The 19,898-nt window shown below is 46.3% G+C and overlaps 2 protein-coding genes across 2 annotated transcripts in view; one reads left to right on the forward strand and one right to left on the reverse strand.

Annotated features, from left to right (window-relative positions):
• The window catches only part of SMC1B (structural maintenance of chromosomes 1B), a 1,336,696-nt gene extending 1,317,396 nt beyond the window's left edge, over positions 1-19,300 (reverse strand). The window contains exon 1 of the mRNA XM_030213853.1: positions 19,151-19,300. Coding sequence (XP_030069713.1) covers positions 19,151-19,259 — 109 coding nt within the window. The 5' untranslated portion in view covers positions 19,260-19,300. The remainder of the gene's footprint in view (positions 1-19,150) is intronic.
• A 327-nt stretch (positions 19,301-19,627) lies between these two features.
• RIBC2 (RIB43A domain with coiled-coils 2) overlaps positions 19,628-19,898 on the forward strand; it is a 161,848-nt gene continuing 161,577 nt past the window's right edge. Inside the window, exon 1 of the mRNA XM_030215084.1 lies at positions 19,628-19,789. Coding sequence (XP_030070944.1) covers positions 19,673-19,789 — 117 coding nt within the window. The 5' untranslated portion in view covers positions 19,628-19,672. The remainder of the gene's footprint in view (positions 19,790-19,898) is intronic.

Consider the following 19,898-nt stretch of genomic DNA (forward strand, 5'->3'; position numbering starts at 1 on the left):
AAGTGGACATATTCCAAACACTAAAATGAAAATAAAATGATTTTTTTCTACCTTTGTTGTCTGGTGACTTTCTTTTTCTGATCATGCTGGCCCAGTATCTGATTCTGCTGCTATCTGTCCTCTTAACTCCGTTTCCAGGGCTTCCTTTCCATTTATTTCTTTCCTTTCCTCCTTTCTTCTTCATTTCTGGTCCTCAGCTTCTGCCTATTTTCTTCATCCATGTGCAGTTTTTCTCCTCTCTTCCTTTTCCCTCATTTCATGTCCTTCATCTCTCTTCCCTCCCCTCTATGTCCAGCAATTTCGCCTCTCTCCCTGAGCCCTGCCCTCCCATCCATGCTCCTCTGTCCCCTGCCCCCTCCATTCATCCCTTTCCAGCAATTCCCCTCTCTCCCTGAGCCCTGCAATCCATATTCATCCATGCCCATCTGTCCCCTCCATCCCTATTCAGCAATTCCCCTCTCTCCCTGAGCCCTGCCCTGCAATCCATATTCATCCATGCCCATCTGTCCCCTCCATTCATCCCTATCCAGCAATTCCCCTCTCTCCCTGAGCCCTGCCCTCCCAATCCATGCCCATCCATGCTCCTCTGTCCCCTGCCCCCTCCATTCATCCCTTTCCAGCAATTCCCCTCTCTCCCTGAGCCCTGCCCTCCTATCCATGCTCCTGTCCTCTCCATTCATCCCTCTCTCCCTGAGCCCTGCCCTCCCAATCCATGCCCATCCATGCTCCTCTGTCCCCTCCATTCATCCCTTTCCAGCAATTCCCCTCTCTCCCTGAGCCCTGCCCTCCCAATCCATGCCCATCCATGCTCCTCTGTCCCCTGCCCCCTCCATTCATCCTTTTCCAGCAATTCCCCTCTCTCCCTTCCATGACCCCCCCTCCTCGCATCCATGCTCGTCTCTCCCATGCCCTCCCGCTCCCATTGTTCAACTACTGCCCGTCCTCTTCTCTCCCCCCAACATCCCTTTTCTTGTTTTTTATTTTTAAATTTACCTCCGTGGCGGTCCAGCACCAGCAGTGCAGCGTCAGTGAAGGAGGTGGCGCTCGCCTCCCGACGTCTCTAGCCTTCCCTTCGCTGTGTTCCGCCTTCTTCTGACGTCATTTCCTTGACGTCAGAAGAAAACGGAACACAGCGAAGGGAAGGCTAGAGATGTCGGGAGCGCCGCCTCCTTCACTGACACTGCACTGCTGGACCGCCACGGAGGTAAATTTAAAAAGAAGAAAAAAAAAAAGGGATGTAGGGGGGGGGGGGGAGAAGAGGGCGGGCAGTAGTTGAACAATGGGAGCGGAAGGGCGAGCGAGGTGAGCATGGTGCGGCGGCACCCCCCAGCCATGCTTACCTCGCTTACCGTGTTGGCACGGCCCTGACCCTGGAAGCAACTACCAAGCCAAGGAAATACTCCCCAATCCAACTGGAGACAGACGCAACTGCGCCTAAAGGAAGCAACGCTGGCAAGGTGGCAAGAACTGCCTGTTAGAGCTAGCATGCAAACTCCAAGAAAAATGTGAATTGAAATCCAGGTTGCAACCGCACCATAGAAAATCTAAACCACATTGACCTGCTAGCAGAAGGCTCTGAACCGAGCACCTCTGAATTGCAAGACCAGTGCTTGAACCACTAGGCCCGACCGCCAGTCCAGCAGGCATGGAATGACCTGAAGTAGAAAAAGAGCTCATTAACCAGCAGTCAGGTGGGTTGTCGAAGGCAAACGAACCCTGGAAAGAGGATTTCCTGTCCCCCCAAACATAAGGCAAAACCAAACGAGAACAACCATCCCCTGGCAATCTCCGAGAGTCGGAGACCCCTCAGGCCTACCCGACTGCCCTAGATCTTACTAGTGCCAAGATTACTACAAAAGGCAGGATGCCAAATGCCCAAGTCAATGCCAACTACTACCAAATAGAGACAAGAATTGGCTGGAGTGACTGAACACTAAAAACACCCTGAAGCCGTAGAGACCTAATAGGGCTCGGTGCTTGTAGAAGAAGCAGACTTCCAGAAACATCCATACAAGGATACCAGTAGAGATCGCTGAGAAAACAGATGTGCTCATGGCAGCCTTGAACACCATAGCCAGCAGGAGAACTGAGAAAGAAAAGGCTAGCTGGTACTACCATCCCCCGTGGGAAAAGACCTGATTAACCATCAGGCCAGCTAAAAACAGCAGTCTGGTCAAAAAGAACCCTGTGCTGTCCCAGAAAGATACTAATTAAGCACAAAGCAGCTAAAAATGTCAGAAACGCTAGTAAGCTAGGCTGAGGGAAAAATCATACCTTACCCCCTCCAACAGGCATGCAGCCGAAAGGAAGCAACAACTGCCCTATACCGAGCCAGTAAGCCCTGGAACTAAGAAGGTATGACCGAAAACCTCCTGGAGGGCCAAAGAGCCCGGAGCAGACAAAGCCAGGCCGCCACAAAAAGTCTCCCAAAAGCAGAGAAGGGCCGCGAATTATGTTCTCTTGCTGACCAAACCAGGTAAGTCACCAGCGCCACAAGCATCTCTCACTGCGACACACAGCGGCCGCAAGCAGCCCACAGGTACTGGGAACCGAAGGGCACTAGCCCACACAGAAGGGCAAGAAGCCCACAGATACTAAGCAGAAGGGCAAGCCCACACAGAAGGGCAAGAAGCCCATACAGAAGACAGGCTTAGGAGCAGCGCAGCAACACACTAACTAACCTGTCGGCCTCTGGGCATGACACCAGACAATGACACCATGCGAAGGCCCTGACTGCAAGCACAGGCCTTCCTTATAAAGGAACTCACTGATGAGTCACCACCAGCAGGACAGAAGCAGGAAGTTCCTTGCCGCCAAACAGAGGCTTGACACACAGAGGAAGTGAGCCCACAGGAAGGACAAGCAGGAGCCATCTTGGATACTGGCATAGACGAGGCGGCAGCCATCTTGGAAGAGGCATAGCCCACACAGGTGAGGTCCAGTAAGGCAATCAGCACACAGAGCCAGAGAGAAACTAAGACAGACACAGAGACAAGCAGAAGCCAGCACATCCACTGAATCCCAGAAACAGGGTAAGTATGAGGGTGGTCACGGCCACAGACGTGACACCAGGGAATAGGCAGCCTGAGAAAGCGTCAGTGCCAAACCAGTGGCGGGGATCAAGCTGCTCGATGACTTGCTCCCTGGCACCTCTTCTAAAGAAGGGGAGCACTCCTCCCAGTGCTTCTCAGACATCAGAGGATCCGATGTCCAAGTGCTCCCGCCAACGTGAGTCAAGGAAGACCAGTGCTTATCCTTCTTGGGGTTCCTCCAAAGCACAGAGCTTTGATCCCTCTGTGTCGATAAGGACACAGCCAAACCCATGCGCATCCTCTGTGTTGGGTCCAATGCTAACTGGTCTCGGAGTCTGTTATCAACACCTGGTGTCAAGACAGGTGGAGACCCCCTCAATGCCAGTGCACTCCCAGTGGATGCTGAAGCCTCAGCAACCATGGAGGTTTGTTTGTTTTTTTTTTTTGTTACATTTGTACCCCGCACTTTCCCACTCATGGCAGGCTCAATGCGGCAGGCAATGGAGGGTTAAGTGACTTGCCCAGAGTCACAAGGAGCTGCCTGTGCCGGGAATCGAACTCAGTTCCTCAGTTCCCCAGGACCAAAGTCCACCACCCTAACCACTAGGCCACTCCTCCACTCATGCCAAAGGTGCAAAAGTTGATATTCCAGCATTCAAGGAGCTAAAAAGTTGCTCTTTGAGCCAAGCGAATACACTGAGTTCTTAAACAGAGGAGTCATGGTCTAGCCCAAGGCACTCGATGCACCAAGAGTGAAGGACCAGACACAGACGGTGCCCGAAGCAAAAGAACTCACCAATCCCCAGGCAGAGACAGCACCGCCAAGAGGTACATGAAAGCGACCACTTCCTTCAGCCACCAAGCTCTAGTCACACAGACTCAGTACAGCCCTGTCAGGGACCAGCAAGAAGCACGAGGAGAAGATCCAAGCAACGGAAGACATAAGCCACTCTCAATATCGGAGAGTGACTCTACGAACATCTTAACAGCCTGAACTGCCCCTAAATTACTGAGGCCCAGATCCTCCCATCGTTCAAACACTTTGTTCTCCTGTCCTGGACCAAACATTGGATTCCCCTTAATCGTTAAAAGTTCTGACACCTGTGCGTCACCTCCCATGTGTTTACCCAAGAATCTCCACGCATCTCGTACTGGGCCCAGAAGGACTGATCTACCCATCCACCATGGCAAGTATGAATTATTTCCGTGCAGTAATGAAATCAATTGATAAGGTTTAAACAGCACCTTTTCTATCTCCAAAGGAGTATGATAATCAGAGGAACAGATCCAATCGCGCACTTGTCTCAAATTACAGGCAATATTGTAATATTTGATGTTGGGTAAACCCATTCCCCCTTGCCTCCACCCCCCCAATAGCAATGACATACAAATTTTTGCTTTCTTATATGCCCAACAAAACCTCATCACTAAACGATACAACATTCTTATGTATTTCTGTAGTAACCGTAGAGGTAAGGTTTGCATGACATATAGCCATCTGGGGAGAATTACCATGCGGATTAAGCATAGTTGGCCTGACAGTGGCAGTGTTAAAGCTCTCCAAGCATCTAATTGCTGTTTTGTTTTATCTAACAACCATTGGACATTTGTTTTATATATTGCTTTTGTCCGTGCTACTAAAAAAATGCCCAAATAACGGAATGAGTCTTCCACCCATCTCAGTGGGAATTGTCCCTGCCAGGATCTTTGGGTATCTGCTGTGATAGCCATCGCTTCCGACTTGTCATAATTTAATTTGAACCCAGAGTATGCCCCAAATTCTGAAAAAACTTCTAAGAGATCACCTAGAGACTCCCGGGGATTTGTAAGCATCACCAACAAGTCATCGGCGAAGGCCGCCACTTTAAATTCCTGTTCACCAAACCTCACCCCTCTAATTGTAGAGCACATGTTTATATCTCGGATCAAAGGGTCCATATATAGTGCAAAAAGGAGGGGCGAGAGCGGGCAACCCTGCCGAGTCCCCCGTTTAATATCAAATGATGATGAATACATTCCATTCACCCACAGCCTGGTTCGAGGTGACTCATACAGGGCCGCCACTGCCCTCACAAACCACCCCTGGAACCCATATTTATTCAAAGCAGAGAAAAAGGCCATTCCACCAGGTCAAACACCTTTTCGGCGTCTAATCATGATAGACTGTTCGCAAGTAGCCTCCAGACATTCCAAGGATGCTAAGATGCACCTAAGGTTCCGAGCTACTGACCTCCCCTGAACAAACCCTACCTGTGCTGCGTGAATAATACCTGGGAGAACTCGTCTCAACCTATTCGCAAGTATTTTTGCAAATAATTTTACTTCTTGGTTGAGAAGCGAGATGGGCCTATAAGACGATACCAAAGTGTGATCTCTTTTTGGTTTGGGCAATACTATTATCTGGGCCAAATTAAGATGTTCCGGCAATTATCTGTGTTCCACCCAAGCATTAAAAGCCTTAGCAACTGTTGGCACTATGTGATCCCCCAGTAATTTATAAAACTCTGCTCTAAGGCCGTCTGGACCCGGGGCTTTACCCAGTTTACTACTTCCTATTGCCCAGCACACTTCATCATCGCTTATAGGAGCATTCAAGAACTTACGTTCTTTTGGTTGGATGTTAGGGATTGAGATATTTCCCAAGTAGAGTTCACCACTAAGGCCACTCTCTTCTCCCGAGCCATATAGTTGTTGAAAGAATCTCTGGAAAACATCTATCTCCTTATCTGTGTGGAGTAATTTCCCCCCTTCATCTCTAACCATTAAGATATGTCTAGAAGTGCTCTTGGCAGCAATTAACCTTGCCAACATCCTGCCTCCTTTATTTCCATATAAGTACATAAGTAATGCCATACTGGGAAAAGACCAAGGGTCCATCGAGCCCAGCATCCTGTCCACGACAGCGGCCAATCCAGGCCAAGGGCACCTGGCAAGCTTCCCAAACGTACAAACATTCTATACATGTTATTCCTGGAATTTTGGAGTTTTCCAAGTCCGTTTAGTAGCGGTTTATGGACTTGTCCTTTAGGAAACCGTCCAACCCCTTTTTAAACTCTGCTAAGCTAACCGCCTTCACCACTTTCTCCGGCAACGAATTCCAGAGTTTAATTACACGTTGGGTGAAGAAAAATTTTCTCCAATTTGTTTTAAATTTACTACACTGTAGTTTCATCGCATGCCCCCTAGTCCTAGTATTTTTGGAAAGCGTGAACAGACGCTTCACATCCACCTGTTCCACTCCACTCATTATTTTATATACCTCTATCATGTCTCCCCTCAGCCGTCTCTTCTCCAAGCTGTATAGATGTTTGTATAGATGAAATTTATAATAAGCTTGTGATTTAACTGCCCTGTCATGTAACAAGGAGTTCAAAGATGTCTGAACGGCAATCATGTCTTGTCTGACCTTGTGAGAAGGCCTCCTCCCCAATTGCTTCCGGAAACCCAGCAACTGTTTCTCTAAGCGTAAAATTTCCCTGTCCCTGGCTTTTTTATTGTGGCTAACATAGCTTATAATGTCCCCGCGGAGTACAGCCTTTGCAGCTTCCCAGAATAACGTTGCGTTGTCAGTCGTCCCTTTATTATTGAGTATTCCCCCCCCCCACACTTTTTCGCAAGAAATTCCCTAAAATTCCCATCTTTGTATAAATAGCTAGGGAAGGACCAGCCCTTCTCCGCCCCCTCCCTTCTCCCCAGATTCCACGTCAACCAGACTGCTGCATGGTCTGAGATCACGCAGGGGCCAATTTCTGCTCCTCCAATGTCCGAAAACATCTCACCCGAGATCAACAAATAATCGATCCTGGAGTGAGTGCCGTGCGCTCTGGATTGGTGTGTATATTCCTTGTCTAAGGGGTGCAAGACCCGCCACACGTCTATAAGATCAAGTAGTGAGCAAAAGTCCGGCAAACCCTCCCCTTCTTTGGCCCATGTCCCTGCGGGGGATTGGATCTGTCCAGCTGAGAATCCCAAGTCATATTAAAATCTCCCCAAGCACCAAAGGGATAGATTCTATTTTAGTTAGAATTGTTACTAGTTTCTTGTAAAATTTGATATCAAGTTGATTAGGGGCATATATACTTCCTAAAAGCACCTGTTATCTAGCTACTATTGCTTTGCAGAAAATGAAGCGTCCTTCGGGGTCTTTCATGATATTGTTAAGTTGCAATGCCACCCCTTTGCGGATTAGAATTGCCACTCCGCCGGGAATTGGATTGGAGATTCAAGGGTCTGTATTGTTAAACAATTTCTGGTTTTAAAAGGGAAAAAAAATGAAATCAGGTGTATTACTTTCACTAATATTGGACAATAAGTATGTTTCCAATGAAATTGATGGACTATGCACCGTTATGGTCTTGAAGAAACCAACCAGATGATCAATGTGGAATAATGATTTAGATAAATAACTGGGGATAATCGGGTTAATGCCACGTTTTCTTTGTTTGCTGTTTAAATTGATCTCCTTGTCTTGTTTCACTCTCCCTATTTATTTTGTGGTCTAAGAAAGAGAAAGATTGTATAAAATCCATTTATCTTGTTGAGATTGTTTTCTTCTAATATTGTTTTAATGTACAATCATCTCTGTTTTACTGTTTTGCAAGTGATCCTTGTAAAATGAAAAAATTATAAATAAATGATTAAAAAAGAATTGCCACTCCGCCTTTACGACCCACTGCCGCTGATGCCACACATTCCCCCACCCACCACCTCGCTAGCTTAGCATGTTCACTCTCCGAGAAATGTGTTTCTTGTAAGAATACTATGTCAGCTTTAATGCGCTGTAAATAATGTAATATTTTGGATCTTTTTATGGGGGAGTGGATGCCCCCCACATTCCAAGTGACTATCTTAATCATTTAGCCTATATTGTGTACTTACAGTCCACCAATTGCTTGGTATAGTATCTAAGGGGAGCCAGCCCAGCCTCTGACTCCACCTATATGATCCAGTACATCCATTCCAAACACACACAGCATAATGCTTGAATAACCACTGTATTATAGCCCATTTCCTGTTATCTAATGCCCATCTATCAGCTTTCCCTCCCTGAGACCCCCAGTCCCTTGACTACTCCCCCCAGCCCCCCCCCCATTCCCATCTTATCAAAAGCCCCCTTTCTTCCCCAAAGATCCCTCCCTCGAGATTAAGTCACTTTTGACGCCTCCCCCCCATCCCAAATCAAGCCTTTTTGCCAAAGTCAACCCTTAAATGTTATGAATACCCCTTTTTTATTCCCCTATTATTTATCCGTTCTCACCTCCCCTCATACATACCATTCCCCCCTATCTTACAACTTCACTGCTCCAAAAGCATCCCCACTTAAGCTTATTTTATCATCCATGCCACTTTACAGCCACCTTGCATGGTATATAAAACCTTTATAAGAGGTTGAACAGCCTTTCTTAACATCAGTCTCTTTATAACACCTTGTTCATGTTGAGACTCTTAACTTCAAACAAATTAAAATGTTCTGTATGCTTATATTAAACCCAAAGTTCAAAGTCACAAATACCGGGCCAAACCTCACTGTGGCTCCTGCCTGTTAACAATTAGTTATGGCTACACCATCCATTCTCGGCTACAAATCATCAGCGATTGGAATCCAGTTGTTGTATAAATTTATGCGCGTCTTCTACTGAAGTATAAGTATTCGTGGATGACTGGTATGTAATCCTCAGTTTTGCAGGGTACATCAGCGCAAACTTGATTTTGCGCTTCACCAATTCGGCACAGACTGGCGAAAACACCTTTCGTTGCGCCGACACCCCTGCCGAGTAGTCTTGGAAAAATAAAACTTTTTGAGTGCCACAAATTAATTCTTTACCATTGCGCATCACCTGCAAGATCGCTGTTTTGTGTGCGAAGTTGAGAATTTTGCAGATAACCACTCTGGGCCTTGCGGAGTTCGTCTGCTTTATTCCCAGACGGTGGGCCTGTTCTATTCTCAGGGGTCCCAGCTCCGTCGACAATTCCAGCTCTTTTGATATCCACGTTTCCAGGTATCGATTCAGATCGCGATCTCCTTGGTTTTCAGGGATGCCCACTAGCCTTAAATTGTTTCTTCTGGATCTGTTCTCCAGATCCTCAATTTTGTCGGCATAGGAGTCCACCATCTTTTGAAGCTTTGTTTGAGTGTCTTCCACTTTCGCCATGCGGTCTTCCAAATCGCTTGTGCGGCGCTGATACGATGCCATGTCTTCTCCAATTTGGGTGACATTGTTGTGGAGGGCTTCTAGTTTCGCCGTCAAGGCCCCCATCTTTTTTTCTAAGATTGTCTCCATGGCATTAGTTACTTCTTCCACTATTTGGCAGCCCATGCGGATCCCACTAAAGAGGCTGCTGGGCTTGCCGGAGCCGCCATCTTGTCCTCCGTCATTCTGCTCTTCTCTTTATATTTTCTCAGATTTTTGGCAGCCATTTTCGGTAAACGCGATATTTTATGTTTGCTCACAGCCTCCGTTGACTCTACGCCGATGTTCTGGGTGAGTTCTGTCACTTTGTCGAGGTGTTCTTTGCTGATTTGGCTGTGAGGGAGCAGGAGCGAGGCAGCTAGCGTCCGCTCCTCAGCATAGCGTCATGTGACCCGCGGACCACTGCTTTTTAATATATTTATAAATGATTTAGAGATGGGAGTAACTAGTGAGGTAATTAAATTTGCTGATGACACAAAGTTATTCAAAGTCGTTAACTCGCAACAGGATTGTGAAAAATTACAGAAGGATCTTACGAGACTGGGAGACTGGGCGGTTAAATGGCAGATGACGTTTAATGTGAGCAAGTGCGGTGAAGCATGTGGGAAGAAAGAACCCGAATTATAGCTACGTCATGCAAGGTTCCACGTTATGAGTTACGGACCAAGAAAGGGATCTGGGTGTCGTCGTCAATAATACACTGAAACCTTCTGCTCAGTGTGGTGCTGCGGCTTGGAAAGCGAATAGAATGTTGGGTATTATTAGGAAAGGTATGGAAAACAGGTGTGAGGATGTTATAATGCCGTTATATCGCTCCATGGTGCGACCGCACCTTGAGTATTGTGTTCAATTCTGGTCGCCGCATCTCAAGAAAGATATAGTGGAATTGGAAAAGGTGCAGCGAAGGGCGACTAAAATAATAGCGGGGATGGGACGACTTCCCTATGAAGAAAGACTAAGGAGGTTAGGGCTTTTCAGCTTGGAGAAGAGACGGCTGAGGGGAGACATGATAGAGGTATATTTTATTAATTTAGTTTTATTTATTTTTGCTACATTTGTACCCCGCGCTTTCCCACTCATGGCAGGCTCAATGTGGCTTACATGGGGCAATGGAGGGTTAAGTGACTTGCCCAGAGTCACAAGGAGCTGCCTGTGCATGAAGTGGGAATCAAACAGTTCCTCAGTTACCCAGGACCAAAGTCCACCACCCTAACCACTAGGCCACTCCTCCACTCCACTTATATAAAATAATGAATGGAGAGGAACAGATGGATGTGAAGCGTCTGTTCACACTTTCCAAAAATACTAGGACTAGGGGGCATGCAATGAAACTAGTGTAGTAAATTTAAAACAAATCAGAGAAAATTTTTCTTCACCCAACACATAATTAAACTCTGGAATTCATTTCCGGAGAACGTGGTGAAAGCGGTTAGCTTGGCAGAGTTTAAAAGGGGGTTAGACGGTTTCCTAAAGGACAAGTCCATAAACCACTACTAAATGGACTTGGGAAAAATCCACAATTCCGGGAATAACATGTATAGAATGTTTGTACGTTTGGGAAGCTTGCCAGGTGCCCTTGGCCTGGATTGGCTGCTGTCGTGGACAGGATGCTGGGCTCGATGGACCCTTGGTCTTTCCCCAGTGTGGCATTACTTATGTACTTATGACAAAGGCGAAAAATGACCTTCAAAAGGATGGAACTGACCGCACAGTAACCCCAGACTCCAAACACTACATGACAACGCCTGGATCACCAAGACTCAACGAGTCAAAGCCATAGTCAGAAAAAAGGCTGCCCTCAGGGTAAGATTTTTGTCAGAAGCGTGTGTGTGTGTGTGAAGAGATATACTGAAGGAATGAGGGGCTGGACGTCCAGGATCACTGCCTTCTTTCAGTGTTCTCTATCTCCACCTGCTGGTAGACGGATACAACCCACGTTTCTGGATTCATCTGCTGCTGACGCTATGGAAAAGAAAAATACATAGCATCATTATAAAAAAGAAGCAGCAGCTCTACTATTATCACTCATTACTCAAGTCCTCAATAACAATCTAAGAGCTGGTTCAAGAGCTTCTTAGAAGCCGCATCTGCAACCCAGTAGTCACAACCAAAGGCACCCCACCACCAAAGCTGCCATGGAGCAGGAGGTCAGATAGACCAGATAACAAAGGATGTCCACAACTCTTGCAGAGTGACCTCAGAGAACTTGGGCAACTGCTGCAACCAATGCATCACCCTGGCTACATAACCATTTGTGGCAGCCTGAATGCTCGAAACCCCCATAGAAGGCAAGGCAAAGCTGCTGATTCATCATATTTTGGGGAAGCTCCCAGGAAGGCCAAACCCTCTGGACAGTAAACATGGTTGCCACGGTGACCGCAGTAAAAAGCACATCCACCTTGGGAAATGCCTGATACTTTCTGACCTCCTCGGGAGCAAACACATAGAGGCAGTCAATGACCCTGGCTCCCCTGAAGGGCCCATCCAAAATCTCCCACTCCACCATCATCACATAGATGAGGGCCTTGTGGAACGGAAAACGCTTTGAGGACCCCACAAGGCCCTCCAGCAGCAGGTGCCCTTCTGAACAGTCCATACCTGGAGGCTTCAACATAGCCAGGGCCAGCGGGGTCTGTGCTGGGACCACTGTTTTTTAACATATTTATAAGTAAAGAGGTGTGTTAGCCATGTTAGTCCACTCTTAAAGGTAATCAATAGAAATCAAACAAAATTAAATCATAGAAAAGAAAATAAGATGATACCTTTTTTATTGGACATAATACATTTCTTGATTAGCTTTCGAAGGTTGCCCTTCTTTGTCAGATCAGAAATAAGCAAATGTGTTAGCTGACAGTGTATATAATAGTACCTCATATATGGTCTAGTAGGGTGGGTAGGAGATGTGTATGGGGACTTCAAAGCATTCCATAGTCTAGCAGGATGTTTGTGGGGAGGGGAGGGGAGGATGATAAGCAGTGAAATACAACTTATGGTTTACAGTGGGCTAGAAAACCCAGATCCTTGTTAAGTCTTGTCCGTTGGGTGTCAAAATATTCAATCATTCTGATTTCAAAGGTTTTACGTTCCTGAATTGTTTTAAAGTTACCTTTCAGTATTCTCACTGTGAAATCACTGGTACGGTGTCCTGGTTCTGTAAAGTGCTGTCCCACCTGGGTTGGGGCCCTACTGGCAGTATTGTTCATGAGATATCTATGTAAATTGAATCTTGTCTTAAGCATCTGGCCTGTTTCTCTAATATAACAACCTTCATTGCATTTTTTTACACTGATATATTATACCACATTGGAAGATGAGCATGTGAAAGGTTCCTTTATGTTGAATATCTTTCCTTTGTGCATGACTGTGGGGTCCTGTGAAATGTTTTGGCATGGTTTGCAGCTAGATATATGACAAGAATGTGTGCCTTTCTGTTCACTTTCAGTCTGTGTTGGCAGTTTACTTCTGATAAGCTTGTGTTTTAAGTTGGGTGGCTGTCGGAAGGCCAGTACTGGTGGGGATGGGAATATTTCCTTCAGTAATTCATCCTCCTGGAGCAAAGGTTGTAGATCTCTTATGATTTTCCTCAGTTTTTCCAGCTCTGGATTGTATGTCACTACCAGGGGGATCCTGGAGTACTCCTGATAAGCCTTGAAGTGACATTAGACAACCATCTCTCGCTCAAAAATTATGCAAAATCCAAAATGTTCAACATAATGTGGATACTGAAACGTGTAAAACCTTATCTCCCTCTAAATACTTTCCGGAACTTAGTACAATCCACGGTACTCACCCACGCCGACTACTGTAATAGTATTTTCTTAGGCTGCAAGACCCACATCCTGAAAAAATTTCAAACTGCCCAAAATACAGCAGCAAGACTTATTTTTGGCAAATCTTGATTTGAATGTGCAACACCTCTTCGAGAAAAACTTCACTGGCTCCCTATCAGAGAACGTATCAACTTCAAGGTCCATACATTAATCTATAAAATAATCCACGGTGAATCTCCAAGCTATATGCTTAATCTAATTGACCTTCCCACCAGAAACATGTCAGAAACTTCACAAACTTACCTCAACCTACATTGCCCCAATTGCGAAGGACTCAGATATAAAACCTATTATGGATCCAATTTCTCCTTCTTAGGCAGCCAACTCTGGAATGCCCTCCCCAGACCTATCAGATCTATCAGTGACTATCTACCCTTCCGGAAATCACTAAAAACCTACCTGTTCAAACAAGCCTATCCTAATAACCAAAACTAATTCTATGAAGCCTACTACCCATCACATATCCAGGAGACAACGACAATGACCATGACTATCTTTCCCACCAAAATTCCCTATGCTCATCCTGTAACCCATCCCCCTCCCACCTCCTCTACCCTTGCTCACACCTCTCCTACTCCCTTCACCCATGTCCTTCTCCACCTATCACTTTGTTATTCTGCTATACTTAACTTTTATTCTCTTTATCAATATCCTGTAATCCCTATTACTATGTAAAGCCGCATTGAACCTGCTTTCAGTCGGAAAGTGCGGGGTACGAATGTAATAATTAATAAATAAATAAATAAATAAATAAATAAGCAGTGTGAGTCTGCTGTTGTTGAATAACTTGTGCCAAGTCAGGCAGCTCAGGCTTGTCCGACAAACTCATAGCCTCAGCTATCTGTCATGACTTGTGAGCCCTTGTGCTGTTCCGGGACCAGCAATAAACAAGTTGATGGCTTCACCTGTGATGACCGCCTTCCCCAGCAGTGAGCTCCTGGGTGCTGGCGGCCGATAGGACTTGAAGGGGATCTAGGCACTGGAACAGCTGGAAGCAGAAACCAGAACAGACTCAGGATATAAGCTCAGACAGATGGCCAGCAGAAGACAGTGACAAGATCGAGCAGGTGGCAGAAGACAGTATCAAGTTCAGGCTTAAGGTTCAGGAACAAACATAAGCAAAAGCAGAAGTAAACGCACCTGAGTACTCCAACCAAAGTTGTAGCTGAGGCGCCGAGAAAAGGGCCAACCCTTCCTAAGAGGTGAAGGTGTCTGAAGTTAGGAGAAGAGAAACCGCCCCCGCAGGGAGGAGCCACGCACACCGATGGCAGGGAGAGTCGCTAGCGGGAACAGCGCACCAGCAAGGAGAGAAGCAAACACGCACACCCTCAGGAGGAAGGAAGGTTAGATGTGACCGCCACGTCCCCCATGCTCGAGTGCGTTGTGCAGACCACAGGCTCCGCGATTCCTCAGTTGTGATAGAGTGCTGGATCCGGGTGCACCCTTCCGGGGATAGGGGGGGGGGGACGGGACGACAATGAACACTGAATCCAGGTGCGTGCAGCCCTTTCAGGGGGGTATGAGCACTGGATCCAGAAGTGTGCAGCACATCCGAGGGGGAAAGAGTGCTGGATCCGGGTGTGTGCAGCCCTTGCCGGGGGGGGGGGGGGGGGGGGGGGGATAAGTGTTGGATCCAGGAGGATGCAGCCCTTCTGAGGGGAATGAGTGTTGGATCCAGGCGGATGCAGTCTTCCAGAAGGAAATTAGTGTTGGATCCAGCCCTTCTGAGGAGAATGGATGCTGGATATGGTAACTTTGGAGTGCAGCCCTTCCATGGAGAAGGACTGCTGCATTTCGGTGGAGGATGAGTGCTGGATCCAAATGGATCCAAAATTACATAGTGGCTCTCTCCTTCCAGTCCTGCCTGTATCTACTCTGCTGCCCAACATTTTAGAAAGCATTAATCTTCTTCCTCTGCACCTACCACAGGTCTTATAATGTCTAACTTTCCTCCAGCAAGGAGGCGGATTTTTATCTAGCTTAAGCCCTATCACTTCACCTCTGCCCACGAGCAGGAACTTCCCCTCTCCCCTCCTCTACAGTTCTCTTCTCCCAGCAGCACTTACCTCAACTGAAAAATTGAGAGGCAAGGCACCCAGGCCCCGATGCACAGAAGCAAACATGGGCGCTAGAACACATCAGCACCAGACTAAAACCCGCATTTGCCAGCGCATAATGCTCAGAAGACCCTTACTGTGGCAAACAAGAGCTCACCAGCGATCAGTGCTAATCTCATGCAAATACAGGCAAAAGGAATAAAATTAGGTCATTTTGTATTCCCTCAGATGCTCAGAAAACAATACCCTGAAGGGCACCCTTGCCACACAAAACCCAATACCAGATTCGAGCAGGCGTTAGACAAAACTAGGAGGTCCTCTTCCTTCCCATGTAGCTGGTCTTTCCTCCGCCTTTCTTGCCTTCACTTAACAAGGCATTTTGAAGGAGGTTAGTGAAAGAACCCCATCAAAGTTGGGGGGGGGGGGGGAAGAGGTTATGCTCATGTACGTGCTGCCTGTTAATTCCCCTATACTGGTTGTAGCTAGCAGGGTGAAACATGAACGGCGTGATCAGAAAGACGTGCCTGTTGCTCAGGAGCCTCTGTCTGGAGTCTCCTTGTTGCTGGAAACAGAACCCAGGTATTGGTCTAGACTGGAGCATCAAACCAGTGACCTTCCCGTGGCATACTGGTATGACACACTGCTTGAGAAGCTCCAGTCCCCTTGTCAAACTGAACATGAGAACAAACCCTTGGCTCCGATCCTCAAATCTCTGGTGCTGTTCCGAAAAGCACCGTAAAAATACCGTTGGAACAGAACGACCTAATGCTCAACACTAATGAGATCCAAATATAGGCACGCTCATAGTGTTGAGCATTAAAGAGAGTTTGGCAGAAGGACTGTGCTTGGTGCATCCGCAGAAATGTTCCACGGTAAGCTCGGCTCTTGTGCGCCTGGTAAAACCCAAACATGAAGCACACATTAGCGTCTTGTTTTCTGCAGCCTAAATATAAGCATTTTTTATTTTTTTTAGCTTGGACGCTTATATTTAGACGCAGGAAACAGATGTCAATGTGTGTTTTCAGTTTGGGTCTTTTTCATTTTTTTTCTAGCATGGCCACTTTAAATTTAGATGCAGGAAACAGACGCCAATGTGTGCTTTCGCTTGGGTCTGCTGTAATCAAAACCAGCAGATTTTGCAGAATGAGTCATAGTAACATACATAATAACATAGTAGATGGCGGCAGGGAGGGAGTGGAAAACATGAAAAAGGATCTGCAGAAGCTAGAAAAATGGTCTAAGGTTTGGCAATTAAAACTCAATGTGAAGAAATGCAAAGTGATGCACTTAGGGAGTAGAAATCCACGGGAGACGTATGTGTTAGGCGGTGAGAGTCTGATATCTACGGACGAGGAGAGGGATCTTGGGGTGACAGTATCTGAGGATCTGAAGGTGAAGAAACAGTGCGACAAGGCGGTGGCCGTAGCTAGAAGGTTGCTAGGCTGTATAGAGAGAGGTGTGACCAGCAGAAGAAAGGAAGTGTTGATGCCCCTGTATAAGTCACTGGTGAGGCCCCACCTGGAGTACAGTGTTCAGTTTTGGAGGCCGTATCTTGCTAAGGATGTAAAAGGAATTGAAGCTGTGCAAAGAAAAGCTACGAGAATGGTATGGGGTTTGCGTTACAAGAGGATAGACTTGCTGACCTGAACGTGTATACCCTGGAGAAAAGGAGAAACAGGGGTGATCTGATTCAGACGTTCAAATATTTGAAAGGTAATTTTTTTTTTTACATTTGTATCCTGCCCTTTCCTACTCATGGCAGGCTCAATGTGGCTTACATGGGGCAATGGAGGGTTAAGTGACTTGCCCAGAGTCACAAGGAGCTGCCTGTGCCTGAAGTGGGAATCAAACTCAGTTCCTCAAGAACCTTTTCCGGAGATGGGAAGGTGGTAGAACTAAAGGACATGAAATGAGATTGAAGGAGGGCAGACTCAAGAAAAATATCAGGAAGTACTTTTTCACTGAAAGAGTGGTTGATGCTTGCAATGCCCTCCCGCGGGAGGTGGTGATGAAAACGGTAACAGAATTCAAAAATGCGTGGGATAAACATAAAGGAATCCTGTTCAGAAGAAATGGATCCTCAGAAGTTTAGTGGAGATTGGGTGGCAGAGCTGGGGGGGGGGGGGGGGGGCTGGTGGTTGGGAGGCGGGGCTAGTGCTGGGCAGACTTCTACGGTCTGTGCTGCGAGGATGGCAGATACCAATCAAGGTGAGGTATACACAAAAGGTAGCACATATGAGTTTATCTTGTTGGGCAGACTGGATGGACCGTGCAGGTCTTTCTCTGCTGTCATCTACTATGTAAAGGCCAGTAAGATCCATCCTGTCTGCCCAATAAGAAACTCATTACATATGGTATGAAGTAATACATCATATATACCTGATCTTATTTATTTTATTATTTATTTATTGCATTTGTATCCCACATTATCCCACCTATTTGCAGGTTCAATGTGGCTTACATAGTTTTGTTATGACATTGTCATTCCAGAATATCAGATACAGTTAGTAGTGTGTAGAGATTAAGTAGGGAAGAAAGAGGAAGCTATTGGGCGGGTGATAGTAGAAGTGGATTTTCCTAGCTGGTTGGGTTGGGAAAGTGAATTAGTGAAGCTGTTGATTCTCGTTGTAGGCCTTGTTGAAGAAGTATGTCTTCAGAGATTTGCGAAAGTTATTTGTTTCAACAATTGAGTTCAGGTCTGTGGGTAGAGCATTCTATATTTGCGTGCTCTTGTAGGAGAAGGTAGTGGCATGCATCAGCTTGTATTTTAGCCCTTTACAGCTGGGGAAGTTGAAATTGAGAAATCAAATCTAGATTTATCCTTGCCTTTTTTAAGGAATAAATCAAGACCGGGTATACATATGATGTAGCACTTCATGAGATTCATGAGAGAATCATAAGAAATTCTCTCTTCCTACAGCCTAACACCTGCTCCGACCTGGCAAATTTATGCACGTTATTAGTGTTGATCATCCCGCAGGACTGTGCCTGAGCACATCCTCCTGCACTACACAGGTCCAGGCTGTCAAAAGCCCAACCTGTCAAACGGGGCTGGAGGTCCAAAAGTGAGGCCCTGGTGGCCCAGTGCCCCCAAAGCCCCCCTCAGAACAGTGACAACGGGGGGGGGGGGGGGGGGGGAAAGCACTAGGCCACCAGGAAGAATCAACAGAGTTGTAATGAGAAAGAAAGCAGTGACCAGGTGGAGGAAAAAGGGAGGAGCAAAACCTAGAAATGTGGAGGCAAGTTTTGATAATAAAATGAAGTTTACGGGTAAAGAAAACCTGCTGGTATGAGAGGTAGAAATCACAGTTCAAATACGATCAATATCAAATATGATAAGAAAATGTAAAAAATAAAAAATCTCGGGGCAAATTAGAAAGGGTTGTCTGCTATGGTCTTGAACATCTTTGTGGTGGATGCCTGGAAGAAGATAAAGGTCACTGACGTCATACAATTTTCTAGCACATGAAATGAGATTGAAGGGGGGGCAGACTCAAGAAAAATGTCAGGAAGTTTTCACGGAGAGTAGTGGATGCTTGGAATGCCCTCCCGCGGGAGGTGGTGGAAACGAAAACGGTAACGGAATTCAAATATGCGTGGCCCGTGGGATAAACATAAAGGAATCCTGTTCAGAAGGAATGGATCCTAAGGAGCTTACCCACCCTGTTTATCTTGTTGGGCAGACTGGATGGACCGTGCAGGTCTTTTTCTGCTGTCTTCTACTATGTTCTTGTTAACTAAAAATGTTGGCTAATCGCCAATACTGTAAAATCCAAACGTTTTCAGTTTTACTAAACAGGGAATCATTAGCACTGCGTGGTGGATGGGAAGTGGAAAACAACGAAGGCTTGTACATTAGCCCGGTACCAATAAAGTACTAATCAGAGAACAACTTTGCAACCACCTATTAGACGCCTTCTAAACACTGAATATCGCTAAACTAAGCGACTCCCGAGAAAAGATGGAAGGAAATCAAATGTTTAGGTAAGGTGAGACTATATTGAGTAAGTGGGGCCCACATGCGGAAATAACGCTTTTACCTGAGCCGTTGGGCCCTATGATACAGTTGAACCTCTTGAAGGGACCGATAACCTGTCGGCCGCGCCACGATTTGAAATCTTCAAGTAATAGTACCTTCAGATATCCCATTTTCTTTCTAACTTCTCTCTGCCCAATTCTGGATACTGTCTTTCCAAACTCTCCCTAATTTTGCTTTTAAGGTACAAGATGCACACCACCACTACCAGCCATACACATCGCCAAATGACCCTTCCCAATCTGACCTCGCCTCTAAAACATGAAACTCTCGCGAGATGACAGAGAGAACCCGCGCTCCAGAGTTTTCGCAAGGGCTTTGAGAATGGGCGGGTTGGAGGAGAAAGAGTGAAGCGAGGACCCGTTTGCCGAGTAACAGTTGCTTTGACACCTGTAGTAAACTGGCAGAGAGTGGGAGGCGGGGCAAACAAGGTAGTTTTAGAGCAGATTACCCATTTAAAAAGTGGCCCACTTTCGGACAGTCGGAGCGAAACTAATCTATTGATCTTCCTTTTTTTCCTCCGAAAATGTATAAACTGGGTGTTCCCGTGGATCGGAAAGAGGCTGCGGTTTTAGAGAGAAGGAGAAATGCGGCACTTCAAAGGCAAAGCAGAATTTTCGACTGCAAAATTCGTACCATAGGGGTGAGATGCAGTTTTTAGGAAGCCAATATGTATTTCTGCTTCTTTCTGTTTGGGGTCAAAATCAAGTTGAATACTGTACCAAGCTAGAAATAACGCCTTTGCAAAGATA

The sequence above is a fragment of the Microcaecilia unicolor genome, chromosome 9 (assembly GCF_901765095.1).
Source record: "Microcaecilia unicolor chromosome 9, aMicUni1.1, whole genome shotgun sequence".
Classification (NCBI taxonomy): domain Eukaryota; kingdom Metazoa; phylum Chordata; class Amphibia; order Gymnophiona; family Siphonopidae; genus Microcaecilia; species Microcaecilia unicolor.